At 42.1% G+C, this 15065-nt stretch overlaps 1 protein-coding gene across 1 annotated transcript in view; it reads right to left on the reverse strand.

Annotated features, from left to right (window-relative positions):
* The window catches only part of PPM1L (protein phosphatase, Mg2+/Mn2+ dependent 1L), a 303744-nt gene extending 289698 nt beyond the window's left edge, over positions 1 to 14046 (reverse strand). Inside the window, exon 1 of the mRNA XM_039241986.1 lies at positions 13376 to 14046. Coding sequence (XP_039097917.1) covers positions 13376 to 13774 — 399 coding nt within the window. The 5' untranslated portion in view covers positions 13775 to 14046. The remainder of the gene's footprint in view (positions 1 to 13375) is intronic.
* Between the last annotated feature and the right edge of the window lie 1019 nt (positions 14047 to 15065).

Genomic DNA, 15065 nt, shown 5'->3' on the forward strand with positions numbered 1-15065 from the left:
AGAATGAGCACTTCATCCTCACACACAGAATTTACTCCAAAGGCATTCATTTTGGCCTCCAGAAACATCAAAGACTTCAACACCCTCCCCTCTCACTAGAGCCCAGAATACTGTCAGGCTGTCCCCCTCCAAAATGTGTACACAAATTCTGACCCTCTCAGGAATCTCTTCTTTCTGGCCTGGAGTAGATCAGAATATTTTGAAATATAATAACAAAACTTATGATACCTGATAATGAAGAGACAAAAGTCCTACTGAATTTGAACAAATTCATTGTCTAAAACAGGAAGAAAGTAAGAGAAATGGGTACCCAACAAAAGACCTCCTGTGATACTTCCATATTCATCAGTAGCTTTACCTGTACTGAACACACAGCCGTGTATTATAGCAAAAAGCGCCTTGTTCTCCAAACACCCAAGCCCCTCTTTGTTGCTAGCTTATACAGAACAGAGAGAAAATCTGAGTTGGAAAAAAAAAAAAAACTACCTACTAATAGTTTCTTAAAACTTGTTGGGGCCCTAAAATACCAATTTACATCGCAGCTCCCAAACAAAATCACCTCTAAGCCAATCCAAAAATAAGATTGCTTACCCTTTTATAAAGTCTTTTAAAGCTTCTTTTTTTCCCTCATGTTAATGTTATATATTTTACAGTTACATTCTCCAAAGAGTTTGCTAGTGTGCAGACAAGAAATGTTCCAAGCCACCTTCTCTGAAGCCCCTCCCCAAGGCCACCCAAAGATTCCCATTCCCTTTCTTCGTAACTAACAAAATTTACTCCACCTATAGCCTAAGCCTCTGACAATGGACATAAAAGACACGACTAACCAATCTGTAAAAATAAAGGAAAAGGATATTTCCTTTATTGCCCAAACAGCTCCTTACAAAGAGGAAATATTATTGATCATTTGGAAATTATTCTGTCTTTGGTAGAAATTACCTTATGTCTCCTTTCTTTGAGATGAGTGCTTCTCCTATAATTGGATGTACTTATTTAGTATGAGGGCAAGAAGATTTTTGACTTCCATAATCTTATTGATTTACAAACAGCAACAACCTAATCCTAATATATCTCTGTAGAGGGCAGACTAAGAAATAGGTTTAAGCCAAAGGGAACTTATTCATATATAAAGATGAATTTCCTGAGAGAAAAGAATATAGGGGGAAAAATTCTCCAGGGACAGTATGGAATTTCCTTGATGAAAGTCTTTAAAAATAGATTATTCATGTAGCTGTGAAGCCTTGGTTACTATATTTGGATTATATGACAATTCAAGGTCCCTGCCAGGCTATCTAAAGAGAAAATGTATCTTTTTTCTAAACAGAAATGTAAGAAATCTCTAAGTTTAAATAAAAGAGAAGCAGAAACTTCTTAATCCCAAATTCTGGGTCTGTCATATTTATCATATACCTATGCAAACCAGTTGTTACAGCAAATTCACCTTATTATTCTAGACAGCAAAAAGGTAAATAGTATGATCAAATATCCTACTATGTCTCAATTTCTAGAAAATACAGTGTTAGTAAGAGACTTATTTGGCCAGAAAATATCCAGTGACTAATTAAACTGAAAGTTATTTAATTAAAAAGATTTGAGGGGTGCCTGGGTGGCTCAGTTGGTTAAGCATCGACTTCAGCTCAGGTCATGATTTCATGGTTCATGGGTTCGAGCCCCGCATTGGGCTCTGTGCTGACAGCCAGCTCAGAGCTGGGGGCCTGTTTCAGATTCTATGTCTCCCTCTCTCTCTCTCTGACCCTCCCCTGCTCACACTGTTGCTCTCTCTCTCTCAGAAATAAATAAAACATTTAAAAAATTTTTTAAAGATTTGAAAGCACTTACTAGATTAGAAAGAAACGGTATATACTTCTCAGAATAAAAGTTTTTGCTCGATGGCAATTCTGTAACTAAAAGAATAATTTTTAAGTGTTTTTAGATGAAAAACCTTATTGTCCAAGAGTAGTGCTGAATATAGACTGTCCTATTAAAAATACTATTTGAAGGGGCACCTGGGTGGCTTAGTCGGTTAAGCGTCCAACTTTCGCTTAGGTCATGATATCACGGTTCGTGGGTTCGAGCCCCGCGTCAGGCTCTGTGCTGACTGCCAGCTCGGAGCCTGGAGCCTGTTTCAGTCTGTGACTCCCTCTCTCTCTGACCCTCCCCTGCTCAAGCTATCTTTCTCTCTCTCCTAGAAATAAATAAAAAATATTTAAAAAAAAAATACTATTTGAAATATTTAAGATGTATTGCTACAGGCCATTAAATCCCCACTCACATTTATAATGACTAAAACCTGGAGTATTCATGTTGAAAAGCAAATGCAAATAAGCGTGCACTTCTCCAGGGAAGTCATAATGTTTGCTGACATGATGTGAAATGGATAACTGGTCTTTGGTTTAGTAACTAAGACCTACAGATTATCTGCCGGCTGCTCAACACTAGAACAGAACAAGGAGGGCAATAATGATGGATGGTATGATAAAGAATGTGAATTTCAGAAATATACACTATTGCTATACTGCCTTTCACTTTTGTACAAGTTAGAAAAAGGCACACTTTCTAAGTGATTATGCCTAGCTTGGGGAGCAGACAGTTCTGTTTTACTTTAGAAATGGTGTGTCTCTATCTGGTATCATTGTACAATGAACATTTTATGTAATTATCTGCAGTAGCCCCAGACTTACCTTCAGGGGCTCTGTGCCCAGTAGCAGACAAGAACTCCCTTGTATTCTAGTAATGGAGGAAGGTTAAGGAAGTCTCATTTTTAACAGACTCAAACTACCAGAACCTTCATTCGTTCTAGACAAGTTGGAGGCAGCTAAGGTTCCCTTAAATTGGGTCCTATTCTCATTAAACAGAGAAGGGGGAAAAAAAATATTCTCCAGAAACATCAAGTGATCAAAATTTACAGATTTGTTTCTCAGATGTAAATTATTTTATCTTCACATTTTAAGTAGAGCTTTTCATAGCACAGATTTCAACTTTATTGAAAGGATATCAATTTATCAATATGCATAATTTTCTCTACACGAATATTTACTTAAAAGTGCTTTAAAGAGAGGGCCTATAATTATAAAAGAGAACTATAAAAGGTACTATTGTGCCATTAACTATTTTTTTAAATGATGGCTTCCTTTGTTTTTTAAACTTTATGTTTGAACATTCATATTAAAAACAGATTGTAACCTGGGGTGCCTGGGTGGCTTAGTCGGTTAAGCGTCCGACTTTCACTTAGGTCATGATCTCATGGTTCGTGGGTTCGAGCCCCGCGTCGGGCTCTGTGCTGACTGCCAGCTCAGAGCCTGGAGCCTGTTTCAGTCTGTGACTCCCTCTCTCTCTGACCCTCCCCTGCTCAGGCTGTCTCTCTCTCTCTCTCTCCTAGAAATAAATAAAACATGTAAAAAAAAAAAAAAACCCAGATTGTAACTAACCATCGCCAAAGCTTGGGCTTAATTTAAGATTGACTGAAAGAATAATGTATTATGTGCCTTCTAGAATGGAAACACACGAGTATCATCTACTCTAACTGAACATACCAACTCAATACCATGAACAAATGAAAAAATAATATTTTGCTACTTAAAATTAAACAACTGTTAATTTAGCAGTTTTTAAATCTGGCTTAGTTCAGTCAGTAAGGCATATAACTCTTGATTTCAGGGTTGTTAGTTCAAGCCCCATGTCAGGTGTAGAGATTACTTAAAAAATAAAATCTTAACAAAAATTAAATTTAGGCACCTGGAAGGCGTCCAACTTCAACTCAAGTCATGATCTCACAGGCTCCTGAGTTCACGCCCTGCATCAGGCTCTCTGCTGTCAGTGCAGAGACAACTTCAGATCTGTCCCTGGCTCTCTCTGTGCCCCTCCCCCACTAATGCTTTTTCTCCCTCTCTCTCTCTCTCTCAAAAGTAAATTTATAAAAAATGTTTATTAAATTAGAGTAACAATTGTTTACAGATTAGGAAATTATTTTATTTTTTTAAATACTTTTATTTATTTCTGAGAGAGAGAGAGGGACACAGTGTGAGCAGGGAAGGGTCAGAGAGAGAGGGAGACACAACATCTGAAGCAGGCTCCAGGCTCTGAGCTAGCTGTTAGCACAGAGCATGATGTGGGGCTCAAACCCACCAACCATGAGATTATGACCTGAGCTGAAGTCAGACACTTAACTGACTGAGCCAACGAGGCGCCCAGGAAATTATCTGAGTTCTAAAAAAAAAAAAAAAAAAGTGCTTCAGCATAAAAAAGAAGTAATGCAAACACATACACACCACTAGACATTTATCCTAAAGTCAAGCCTTTAGTACTTTTTTTTTTAATATTTTATTTATTTCTAGGAGAGAGAGAGAGACAGCGTGAGCAGGAGAGGGTCAGAGAGAGGGAGTCACAGACTCTGAAACAGGCTCCAGGCTCTGAACTGGCAGTCAGCACAGAGCCCGACGCGGGGCTCGAACCCACAAACCGCGAGATCATGACCTAAGCGAAAGTCGGACGCTTAACTGACTAAGCCACCCAGGCGCCCCAAGCCTTTAGTACTTTAAAGTAAAATAAAACCTAAATCATTTTTGCAAATGGCTATCTTGATGCCACCATAACTTCTATGCAAGCCTTTCATGAGCTAACAGGCAAAAAATGTCAGAGATTCTCTGTAGTGGGACAGAGATTCTGCCAGCAAAGAAGGGGAGTGCATGAGAATGGCTGTTTGTGAGTCATCACTTGCTCTGACTTCTGAGCCCAATTTTTTTTTTAACTGCTGTACTTCCTTAGGTAAACAGATCTACCTACCGAGATTTCCAGCACAGACTTTCCAAGAACAATACCACATGTCACAGGGACACAATTGTGAGAATCAGATGAGAAACTCCAAGTCCCACTGAGCAACCTGAGAAGACCAAGCACTGTCCATCTAACAATGCTATCCACCCTTCACTGCCAAAATTGTGAGATTCGTGGAGTTTAAACCAGAAGCTGAGAGCACAGGGTTTGGAGAAAGATAACTCCAAATCTAAACCCCAGTTTCACATTCTAGTTGTATCACCCATAAGCTAGAAGAGACTTTGGGTAAATTACTTAACTTCTCAGTGCCTTAATTTCTACATATATAAATGGAGATAATATAGTACCTACCTCAAACACCATTATGATAATTAAAATTAGATAATATAAAGTACTTTAAACCCTGCCTGGCATATTAAACATATTCAATAACTGTCAGCCATTATTAGTATGACCAATAATGGTGGCTTCTTTATTTCTCCTCTAATCCAGAAACTCTACTTCTGGAAATCCACCTTGGAAAAATAACCCAAACTATAGTAGAAGCACAAAAATTATTATAACAAAAATATACAAAAATAATCATTATTATTATTACAATGTTATTTACAAGGGTGAAAAATTAGAGGAACCTAAATGTATACCAGTAAGAAAGCTATCAAATAGCCATTCAGTACAATATCAATCTACCACTAAGGAACACATTAGGAATATAATAAAGAATTATGGAGGGGCACCTGGGTGGCTCAGTCAGTTAAGTGCCCAACTTCAGCTCAGGTCATGATTTCATGGCTCATGAGTTTGAGCCCTGCATCAGGCTCTGTGCTGACAGCTCAGAGCCTGGAGCCTGCTTGGGATTCTGTATCTCCTTCTCTCTCTGCCCCTTTCTCACTCACGCTCCGTCTTTGTTTCTCTCTCAAAAACAAATAAATATTTTTAAAAATAATTAAAAAGAATAATTATGGAACAAAATGATTTTGTGCTTATAGGCTTATAAAAAGTGGGGGGGGGGAACAAGATTTAAAAACTATACATACATCATTATAACAATGTAAAATTATATTTAAAAAGCATATAAAAAAAGATGAGCACCAAAATCCTAATAGTGGATGTGACAAGAGAATGAGATTTTGAGTGATTTTTTTTCTTTTCTATACTATCTAACATGTAATCATATTACTTTTATAATTTTAAAGTTAATTTATTTTTAAATATGTCTAACTTGCTAAGATATATCCATTAAATAGGATTATTCAAATGGTAATAAAAGTTAAATCACAAAAATACATTACTGAAGTGGTTAAAGTTCAAAACAGAAATTAAGAAGAATCAAATATTAAGGGCGCCTGGGTAGCTCAGTTGGTTGAGTGTCCAACCTTTGCTTTTGGCGCAGGTCATGGTCCCAGGGTTGTGAGACAGAGTCCTACACTGGGCTCCATGCTGGGCACTGGGCATGGAGGCTGCTTGAGATTCTCTCTCCTTCTCCCTATACCCCTCCCCTGTATGCTCTCTCTCTCTCTAAAATTTTTTTAAATGTTGTTTTAATTTCAAATATTAGCACTGAAAATAAAAATATTACTTTATTTAGTTTTTGCAAGTTTTTTGTTATTCAGGTAGGGTGACATACAATATTATATTAGTATCAGGTATACAACATAATGACTCAATATTTGTATGTATTGAGAAACGATCACCACAGTAAGTCTAGTTAACATCCATTACCACCCAAAGTTGAATTGTTTTTCTTGTGATGCAAACTCTTAAGGCTTACTCTCTTAACAACTTTCAAGTATGCAATAGCATTAACTGTAGTCACCATGGTCTACATTACATCCCCATGACTCATTTTTACCTTATAACTAAATTTTATACCTTTTGACTCTTTTCATCCATTTTCCCCATGCTTCACGCCTGCCTCTGGCAATCACCAATCTGTTCTCTGTATCTTTGAGCTTGCACCAATAATGACTCAAGTATCAAAATTTAGGAATTACCTTTTAAACTAAGCTAGAAAGGATTCAAGTTTATTACTATAATGTCTTCTCATTTACCTGCATTAGAAAGCGGGGTGGGATTTCTGCTACACCACTGGAAACTGCCCATAAGCCTGGGTTCCGCATGAAGGTATGTTACACATGAAATCTTACCTGTCACATAAGTCACCGTGGAACACTGTTACAAACCAGAATTCTTTGAGGAGTGGCATCACTAGAAGTACCTTCCACCTGGGAAGGGAGTTAGCAACATGCCTTTCTTCTTATTATGGCCAACAATTAAATTTTTTAAAAAGTCACCTTTCTGCTCATAAAAAGCAAGGAGAAGGGGATAGAGGAACTCTAAAGGCAACCGGAGACTAGGAGAACCATCTAAAAATCATTCCATGTCATCACAATGGAGACAGATTCTTAGCAGATTGGAGGCTAAGAACTTCATCTAACGATCTTCCACTCACAGTGCTGATAGGAAGCTTATTTTTTAAATAAATTTACTTAACTAAAAAAATATCAATCTAAAAATTAATATTGAATAAATCAAAACCCAAAAGGTACTCAAAAATGAAAAAAATAATGAATAGGTTTCTAGAATAGTAGCAGTTGGGGAAATCCTGCTCTAACCACATGGGCTACCTGTCTTTTTTCCAACTGTGCCTGTATTTTACCTCCTCTGTGTCATTTTATCTTTTCCTCAACCTGTAATGTCATCTTCTCATTCTCCCTCCTAATCTCTGTCTAATGAAGTGCTAGGATATAATCAAATGTCAGCTCCTCTTCAAAATTACCCAAGACTCCCCACACTCCCTTAGTCAGGCCATCACCTCTTATAGGTAACCCAACTGGACCTTGAGCTATTAGAAGCTCATCTCTCTAAGTAGATGGAATGTTCCCTAAAGGCAGAGAATGCACTGATTCATCTTTAGGCGACACAGAAAACATAACACTGTTTTCCACATATGTCAGACTATATAGAAAATGTCGGCTTAATTGAACTGAATTTCTAAACAATCTGTTCAGAAGATGCATCGAGGTCAGCAGTCATAATCTTGCATTCACTACGAAGAGGCTCCTAGGCACAGGAGAGAGGGGCTGATTAAGAAGGAAGCTACTCCTCTTTTTTGGCAGAAATGTCAATGTGTCATTTTAAACCAATGTAATCTAAATTTTCTCTTAAATCATAAGGCATCGTCCACACTAAATCCACAGGCCTCTTGTACCTCACTAATGTGGGTGCTCAATATTTACTAAGAGCAGCTATCATGTCTGAAAAGCAGATCATTCATCGTGCCACTCATAATTTAATTATTCAGAACTATACCTTATTTCAGAAAGGATCAAATGAAACTTACATAAATACATATACCACAACATGATAAAATGATGTATCTGAGAGGAGCAAGAAAAAAATAAAACAAAGGAAAACTGAATGCAGGAAAGATAAGCTGTCCTGGGAGAGAGGTTCATATACCAAATCAATGCTTTCGATAAGATTCTGTACATTTGTTAGAGGTAGGTCAGAGTTTTGTCTCTAATGTTTCTAGTAGCCAACAAACACAGGGTGATCCAATCAGTCACATGATTCAGTATCCTTAAGATAAAAACAAATAGCTGTCAGAGAACAATCTTTTCCTTGGTCCTCATAATGCACAAAGTCCTCAAGGACATATTTGCAGTTGATTTGTCAGAGAACTTTGGAAGACCATTCCTCATAACAACCTTCACAGGCAAACGACAGCACACAAGTCAATAAATGCAAATGTAGGAGAAAATGACAATCAAGCCAAGGAAGGGGTCCAGGTACACAGCTCCCTGCCGGTCTAGATTTATCAGAAACATATTTTATTCTATCTAGACTAACCTAAAATCCAGAGGCTTCATGGATCCACTTATCTTTAAAATTATAAACAATATCTGATGCACACATCCATTCTTCTTGGGGATATATCTGTAGTTTCACAACATCCTCAAAGGGAAGCACGACTCAAGGAAAGTTAAGAACCATTGATCTAAAGAACTAGACTATATATATCCTTCAGGCAACCTTCATAAGGAGTTTCTCCTCTGAACTTCTGAGAAGTGCGGAGCCTGAAGACTACAGCCCCTAACAAGTATCTCAAGTACAGCTTCTCTGATGTGAAGTCTGCCACTCTAAGCTTAACCCCTGACCAAGCTGTGTGTCAATTCTTTGATACAATGATATATAACCCTTAATACAATAATGATGGAACACATAACAATCTGTTTTTCCAGAGAGGTTTTAGCCATGAACATTGACAAAGTTGCCTCAAAGGATTGGCGCTATTTCTTCTACATAATATAAAAAGTGAAACAAGTGAACCAAAAAAAAAAAAAAATACCACTTACCTTTTGCCTATAGATAAAAATTACAGATAAGCACACACACACAAACAAAAAAAAAGTTTTTCTAGATAAACATTATTTTTTTAATCTTAAAAGTAACCTTTCCACATCAGGGGCACCTGGGTGGCTCAGTCAGTTAAGGGTCCAACTCTTGGTTTCAGGTCAGGTCATGATTTCACACTTCATGAGATCAAGCCCCTCATCTGGCTCAGAGCTGACAGCATGATGGAACCCGGTTGGGATTCTCTCTCTCCCTCTCTCTTTGCCCCTCCCCCCTCATGCTCTCCCTCTCTCTATCAAAATAAACAAACTTTGAAGATATATAAAAATAATCTTCCCACATCAGTTGGTATAATTTGAGCTAATTTTTTTACCTTTTCAATGTTTTTTTATTTTTATTTTTTAAATTTTTGAAGAGAGATAGAGACAGCATGAGCAGGGGAGGGTCAGAGAGAGAATGAGACACAGAATCTGAAACAGGCTCCAGGCTCTGAGCTAGCTGTCAGCACATAGCCTGACACGGGGCTCGAACCCACGAACCATGAGATCATGACCTAAGCCGAAGTCGGACGCTCAACTGACTGAGCCACCCAGGCGCCCCTACCTTTTCAATGTTTTAATCTTTGTAAATCTTTTGTTATACAGAAAAACAATCACTGCCATAGCTTTAGACACACACACACACACACACACACACACTCACTCACTCAGAACCAACCATCCACCACCACAGTATCATGGTTAGAAGGTCTCAAGTGAGGAAGCTGGCCTGTACGACCATGGAGACAGGCTCTCTCAGATGTCATCCATGTAGAAATCATAGCTCTCCAGAGTCTGGTCCTTGGCATAAGTCCGGAGATATATCTTTGTCAAAAACACACAACTGAACACACTCAAGAGAACCAACGCATGCTAAGAGGCTAAGCGCAAATCAGAAATACCGACTTACCAACTAATCATAAGGAATATTCCTTTTCACTAATCAGAAAATTTACCCTGGAAACCTGGGCGCTGCTTCCCCAATGCTAAGATACCTGAAAACCTGAATTAATAACCAGTTTGCCACAGGTTAGAACAAAGAGAGAGTTTGGGGGATACCTAATAAATTATCCATAACCAACATATGCCTTTCTAGTGATCAAAATTGTGGCTTTCGTATGAAGAGTCTCTCTTCCTAAGAAATTGTTGCTCTAACAATGCAGACTTCTTGGACTCTAAGCTTTCTTTTTCCACATCGTTCTCTCCATTAAGTATTTCTCTACATAGAGTATAATACAACTGGTGGAGTCGCACCTTACATGCATTATTATCCCTTTTTCCAGGTTAAAAACTCCCAGATAAAGTTGACTAAGCAACTTATCTATGGTCACAACTAGTATAAGGCAGAGCAGATATTCAAAGCCAGATCTGAAACCAAAGCCTGTGCTTTTAACTTGCAGTAAATAATGCCTTTAAAGTGTCTTTCCCTGGGCCTCCCACTTCCCAGTCTGATTTAAATGCTTCTTCTCAGTATTCCCATAACACCCTAAGCATGCTTCAACTATAATTTTTGGTTACAGATCTATCTGTATCTCTACACTGAAACTTTGTGAAGATAGGAATCATGTCTCATTCACCTTTGTATCCCTAGTGCGCTATCTATCTAGGCAAATATGCAAACTAATTTGTCCAGTGGTTTAACATAAAAAGCACCAAAATGAAGGCCTTGAACTTGCCTTACAAAGGTCACATCTTAAGCTCATCAATAAACACCTCATCTAAAAAATGGGACGAAATGTATATATATAAAGTGACTTAGGTCTTTTCTGTGAAACTTAAAAAGCAGTATCATTATAGACAGGGCCTCATGCTTTATAGCCCATCTTATTAGTTTGAATTATTAGAAATAAAATTAAAGTCCTCATTTATCTTCTAATACAACATATATAAATAATACGTAATTCAGAAAAAGCTTCCCCTTTCTGAAAGGACACAACCATCATCTATACCAAAATCAAACAGTGGCACCCTCCTCTGGTGAATGGTAAGGGAGCTAAAACAACACAAAAAAAACGACAATTAGGTGGGATTTTTCTTGAATGAAAGAAAAAACAGAAGAGAAATTACCTAATATTATTTGTTATTATCACATTCCCAATAACAAGATAACTACATTTTATATCACCTTTTTTATTTTGCCCTAAAACAAAGTCAGAATGAATGAACTGGCTACATAGTATAAGAAATTATAGATAGAACGATTACTCTATTCTCAAGGAGGGTACCTATACATGTAAAATTCTTCTATTTAAATAAAAACATTTATCATATCCTTTTTCTGGATGATACATTTACCGGAAGATAGTACTAGAAATTTTTCAACCTGAAATCTGTTTAGGTCTGCAACTTTCAGATTTTAGAATATCAACTTAAAAGAAAATTTTAAATATCATTCACTTACACGCGCAGGCTCAAAACATGCCAATACAGTACACCCAGGCAAGCACAACCCAAAGTTTCACAACACTAATATTACATCCAGAACTTTAAATTAAAAATAAAACTATGCTTTCTATGACCAGAAGCAGTAATCGGCTGCCAATTTTATTTTAAAAATATATAATAAACATAAGCTTTATTAAATGACTTACCGCAGTGTAAGCATATAAAACGAAAATAAAGACATTCTAATCAAACCAAGAAAACAGTGCAGTCATTATATTGGCAACATTATCATTCAGGTATGTTTCTACCCAGGCACACAGCATCTGTTCACTCAATTAATTTCATGGTTTTCCCCTATCCTGTGACCAAGGGGAAAAGAACCCCACACTACAGGAGAAGCTACAAAATTACAACCAGCAATAAACCTTCATTTTTAAAGACAAAACATAGGTCTAGGGTGGATGGAAAAATAGCAAAATCTGATCTCAGTTCTACCAAATAAATTTTCCAACTAAGTTTATCTCCTGGCAAAGTTGGTTTAAGGCAGATGCATACAATATCTCCCAAAGATTAGCAGAATGGGGGGGGGGGGGGGGGGGAAGTGACTTTGTACCAAAGACAGAATGCAAACAAGATAACCAATTGAACAAGCATTCCTGAAAGCGAATGACATCCAAACATCCCCTACAGCTCACCAGGGACCTGAAGGGCCAAGAAGAGAGTTGGAGGGAAAGTTGGATGCGAGCACAGAGCACGGAAGGTGGGGTGGGGGTGGGGGGCTAAAGAAGTAAGAGTGGCGAAGGGGATTGGAGGAATATGAGTAAGAAAGTATACTGCAAAAAAAATTTAAAACTGCAGCACTGAAACTCTTACAAACTGCCAATTGAGAGAGATGGGGTAGCTGGCCTGATGCGCTTGGGAGAACGGTGCTGGAGCCACATTTGCCACTCACTTCCCCTGGGCAGATGCCGGAGGACTAGAGCCAACCCTCGCCCCGACCTCCAGGAAATCTGGGCCCCAGCGCGCAATCAGGGTGCCGCAGAAATGCGGCAGGGGGACCTGAACCTGCCTCCAACACCATCTCTTGCTCCCAGATGAACACTAAATAAAGGAGTTTAGAAGCAGGGAGACGTCTGCGCGCCCACGCTGGCCAGGGCGCAGGGGCGAGATCGGGGCACCGCCGCCTGTGCAGGCATTGCCACCTCTGCAAAGGCCAGAGGCATCTCGGTCCCGCGCCACGATCAGCTGAAAGCAGGCGACCAGCGAGGCGCGGCTGTCAACTGGCCCGATTGCACTTGCAAAGTTAATGGAGTTGGGAAGAAGCGCAGAGGTGCCCCTATGGTTCCTCCTCTAGGAGAATGCGATGAGAAGGAGATGCGACCTCACTGACGGCTCTGCAGATTTTGTCTCTTTTCCCTAAGAGAATCAAAGATTTTTTTTTCCCCTTCTTTATGCCTAAGCTTGGCCTCAAACCCTAGAACAGAGGCGCTGAAGCTCTGGGCCAAAGTTCCCTGTAGAAACCATAAACTCTCCCCCCAAAAACTAGCACAGTCATTTGCTAGGTTCTGGCCTTGGGAAACCTCATAAATTCTGAGGCACAAAATAGGTTATGGATGACCCTCCCTCCCCCAAATTGGCCACTGAATCCCAAGAGGTCTGGAGCCAGCACTATTTTTTAGCAACTTGAGCCACATTTGAATCTAGTGTCTTTGTCCATCCCGGCACCAGGTCATCACCACGCCCCTCGCACCCAGTTCCTACCCCGCTACGCACACATCCTGTTTACACACACTCATTCAAACAAAACCCCAGAGAACTCCTACCTCGCCCCCGTGTCCGTCGAAGATCCCGAAGATGGACGGGTGCGTCTTGTTGGCTAGGTCCGTAAGAACTTCGAATCGGTCCTCCATGTGGTCTCTCCGGCCCTGGATGGAATACACGGCCACGTTGTGGCTCTTAAACTCCCAGGTCTTGGAAAACTCGGCCTCCAGCACGTCGAGTCCCCCGAGCCGATCATTCTGCATGATCTCCGCCACCTTGCCCTTCACCATTTTAACGGCGTCCCGGCTGGACTTGACGATGGTCTTCACCTCGTCGGTGTGGAAGAAGTAACTCCACAGTGCCAAGCTGATGCACAGCAGGAAGAGCGTCTCGGGTCTCAGCAAGAAGTAGCGCATGATGCGACCCAGCAGAGACAGCAAAGTCATTGTATCCTCTATCATTTATTATAGCTACAGCCCCAACCACCAGCAGCGACGCGCGCCCCGAAGGCTCGCCGGGTCCCGGAGCACTGCGGGGACAGCCCGCGGGGAGGGAGGCGGAGCAGCAGCCGGGGGTGGGGGGCGGAGGCTCGCGGAGCCGGGCAGGAGGCGGACGAGCTGGCTGCTCCCAGCCCGCACGGCAAACAGAGGCAGTTTCCCTTTTGTCTCCCGGCCTCGGCGGCACGGAGGCCCGCGCCTGGCGCACCCGCGCCTGTGCCCGCGGACCGCGCCGCCTCCCCTCCCCGCGCCCCTTTGTGAGGCGGCGGCCGAGACGGCAGCGGTAGCAGCAAAGCGGCAGCCGCGGTGCGCGGACTGGGCTAAAGAAATCAAGTTAAAGTTGCGCCGGGCGAGTCTACGGCGGTGGGCGGGAAAATTCGGGGGGCGCTGGCGCCCGCGCGGCCTCTCGGCGGATGCCCCCTCGCCGCCCTGAGGAGCGATCAGCAGCAGGTGAGGCGCGGGGCGCGAGAGCCCAGCGGGCAAGGGATGCACGTCCCCTCGGTCGCCGCGGCAGGGGAGCGCAGAGCCGGCCGAGCGCTCCGATTCCTTCAGACACCCCGGGGAGCCCCAGAGAATAAAAGTTTGGCGGGAGCCTGGGCAGAGGCGGGGGTACGCGGAGCCGGGCGACGCAGCACAATCCGCGCTGAGCCGCAGGCGGCCGGCGGGCTCTGCCTGCCTCTCCCCAGTACCTCCCTGCTCCGCTCGGCACCGCTCGGCTCCGCTCGCGCGCTCCCTCCTCTGGCCCCGGCCCGCGCTCGCCCCGCCCCGCGCGCGCTCGCCCCGCCCCGTCCCGCCCCCGGAGCTCGGACTCCAGGCCCGATGAGCTCGCGCGGAGCTGTCAAAGGCTGAGGAAGCTCCGCGGAGGCTGGCGCGCTTGCAGCTCCGGGCGGTTCTGACGAACCAAGGGGGAGAAAAGGGGCACGTCCACTGCCCAACTCGAGTAGCTGTGCTTTCCGCCCTCCTGTGCGGGCTCCCAGGACAAAATAGTACTGATCCTGGTAGTCTGAAGGTTGGTTTTCTCGGGAGCTAGTGTCGCCGACTGGAAAGCAGAGCGCCGCACGTGAGCGTTCCCCCCTCCGGCAGGCAGCGCGGTAGTGCGGTCCCCGTCTCGCCAGGCATAAGGCAAGCGAGAAGGGACGCACTTCTCCAGGCTCGCAAAGCGAGGCGGAGAGGATCCAACCGTTGGGTTCTGTGGCAGAGGCCTGCCCGGATCTCACGAGAGGCAGAGAGCGAGCCTGAGGCCTACGAGCCTTCT

The sequence above is a fragment of the Hyaena hyaena genome, unplaced genomic scaffold (genome assembly GCF_003009895.1).
Source record: "Hyaena hyaena isolate Hyena2069 unplaced genomic scaffold, ASM300989v1 scaffold_203, whole genome shotgun sequence".
NCBI classification, from domain to species: domain Eukaryota; kingdom Metazoa; phylum Chordata; class Mammalia; order Carnivora; family Hyaenidae; genus Hyaena; species Hyaena hyaena.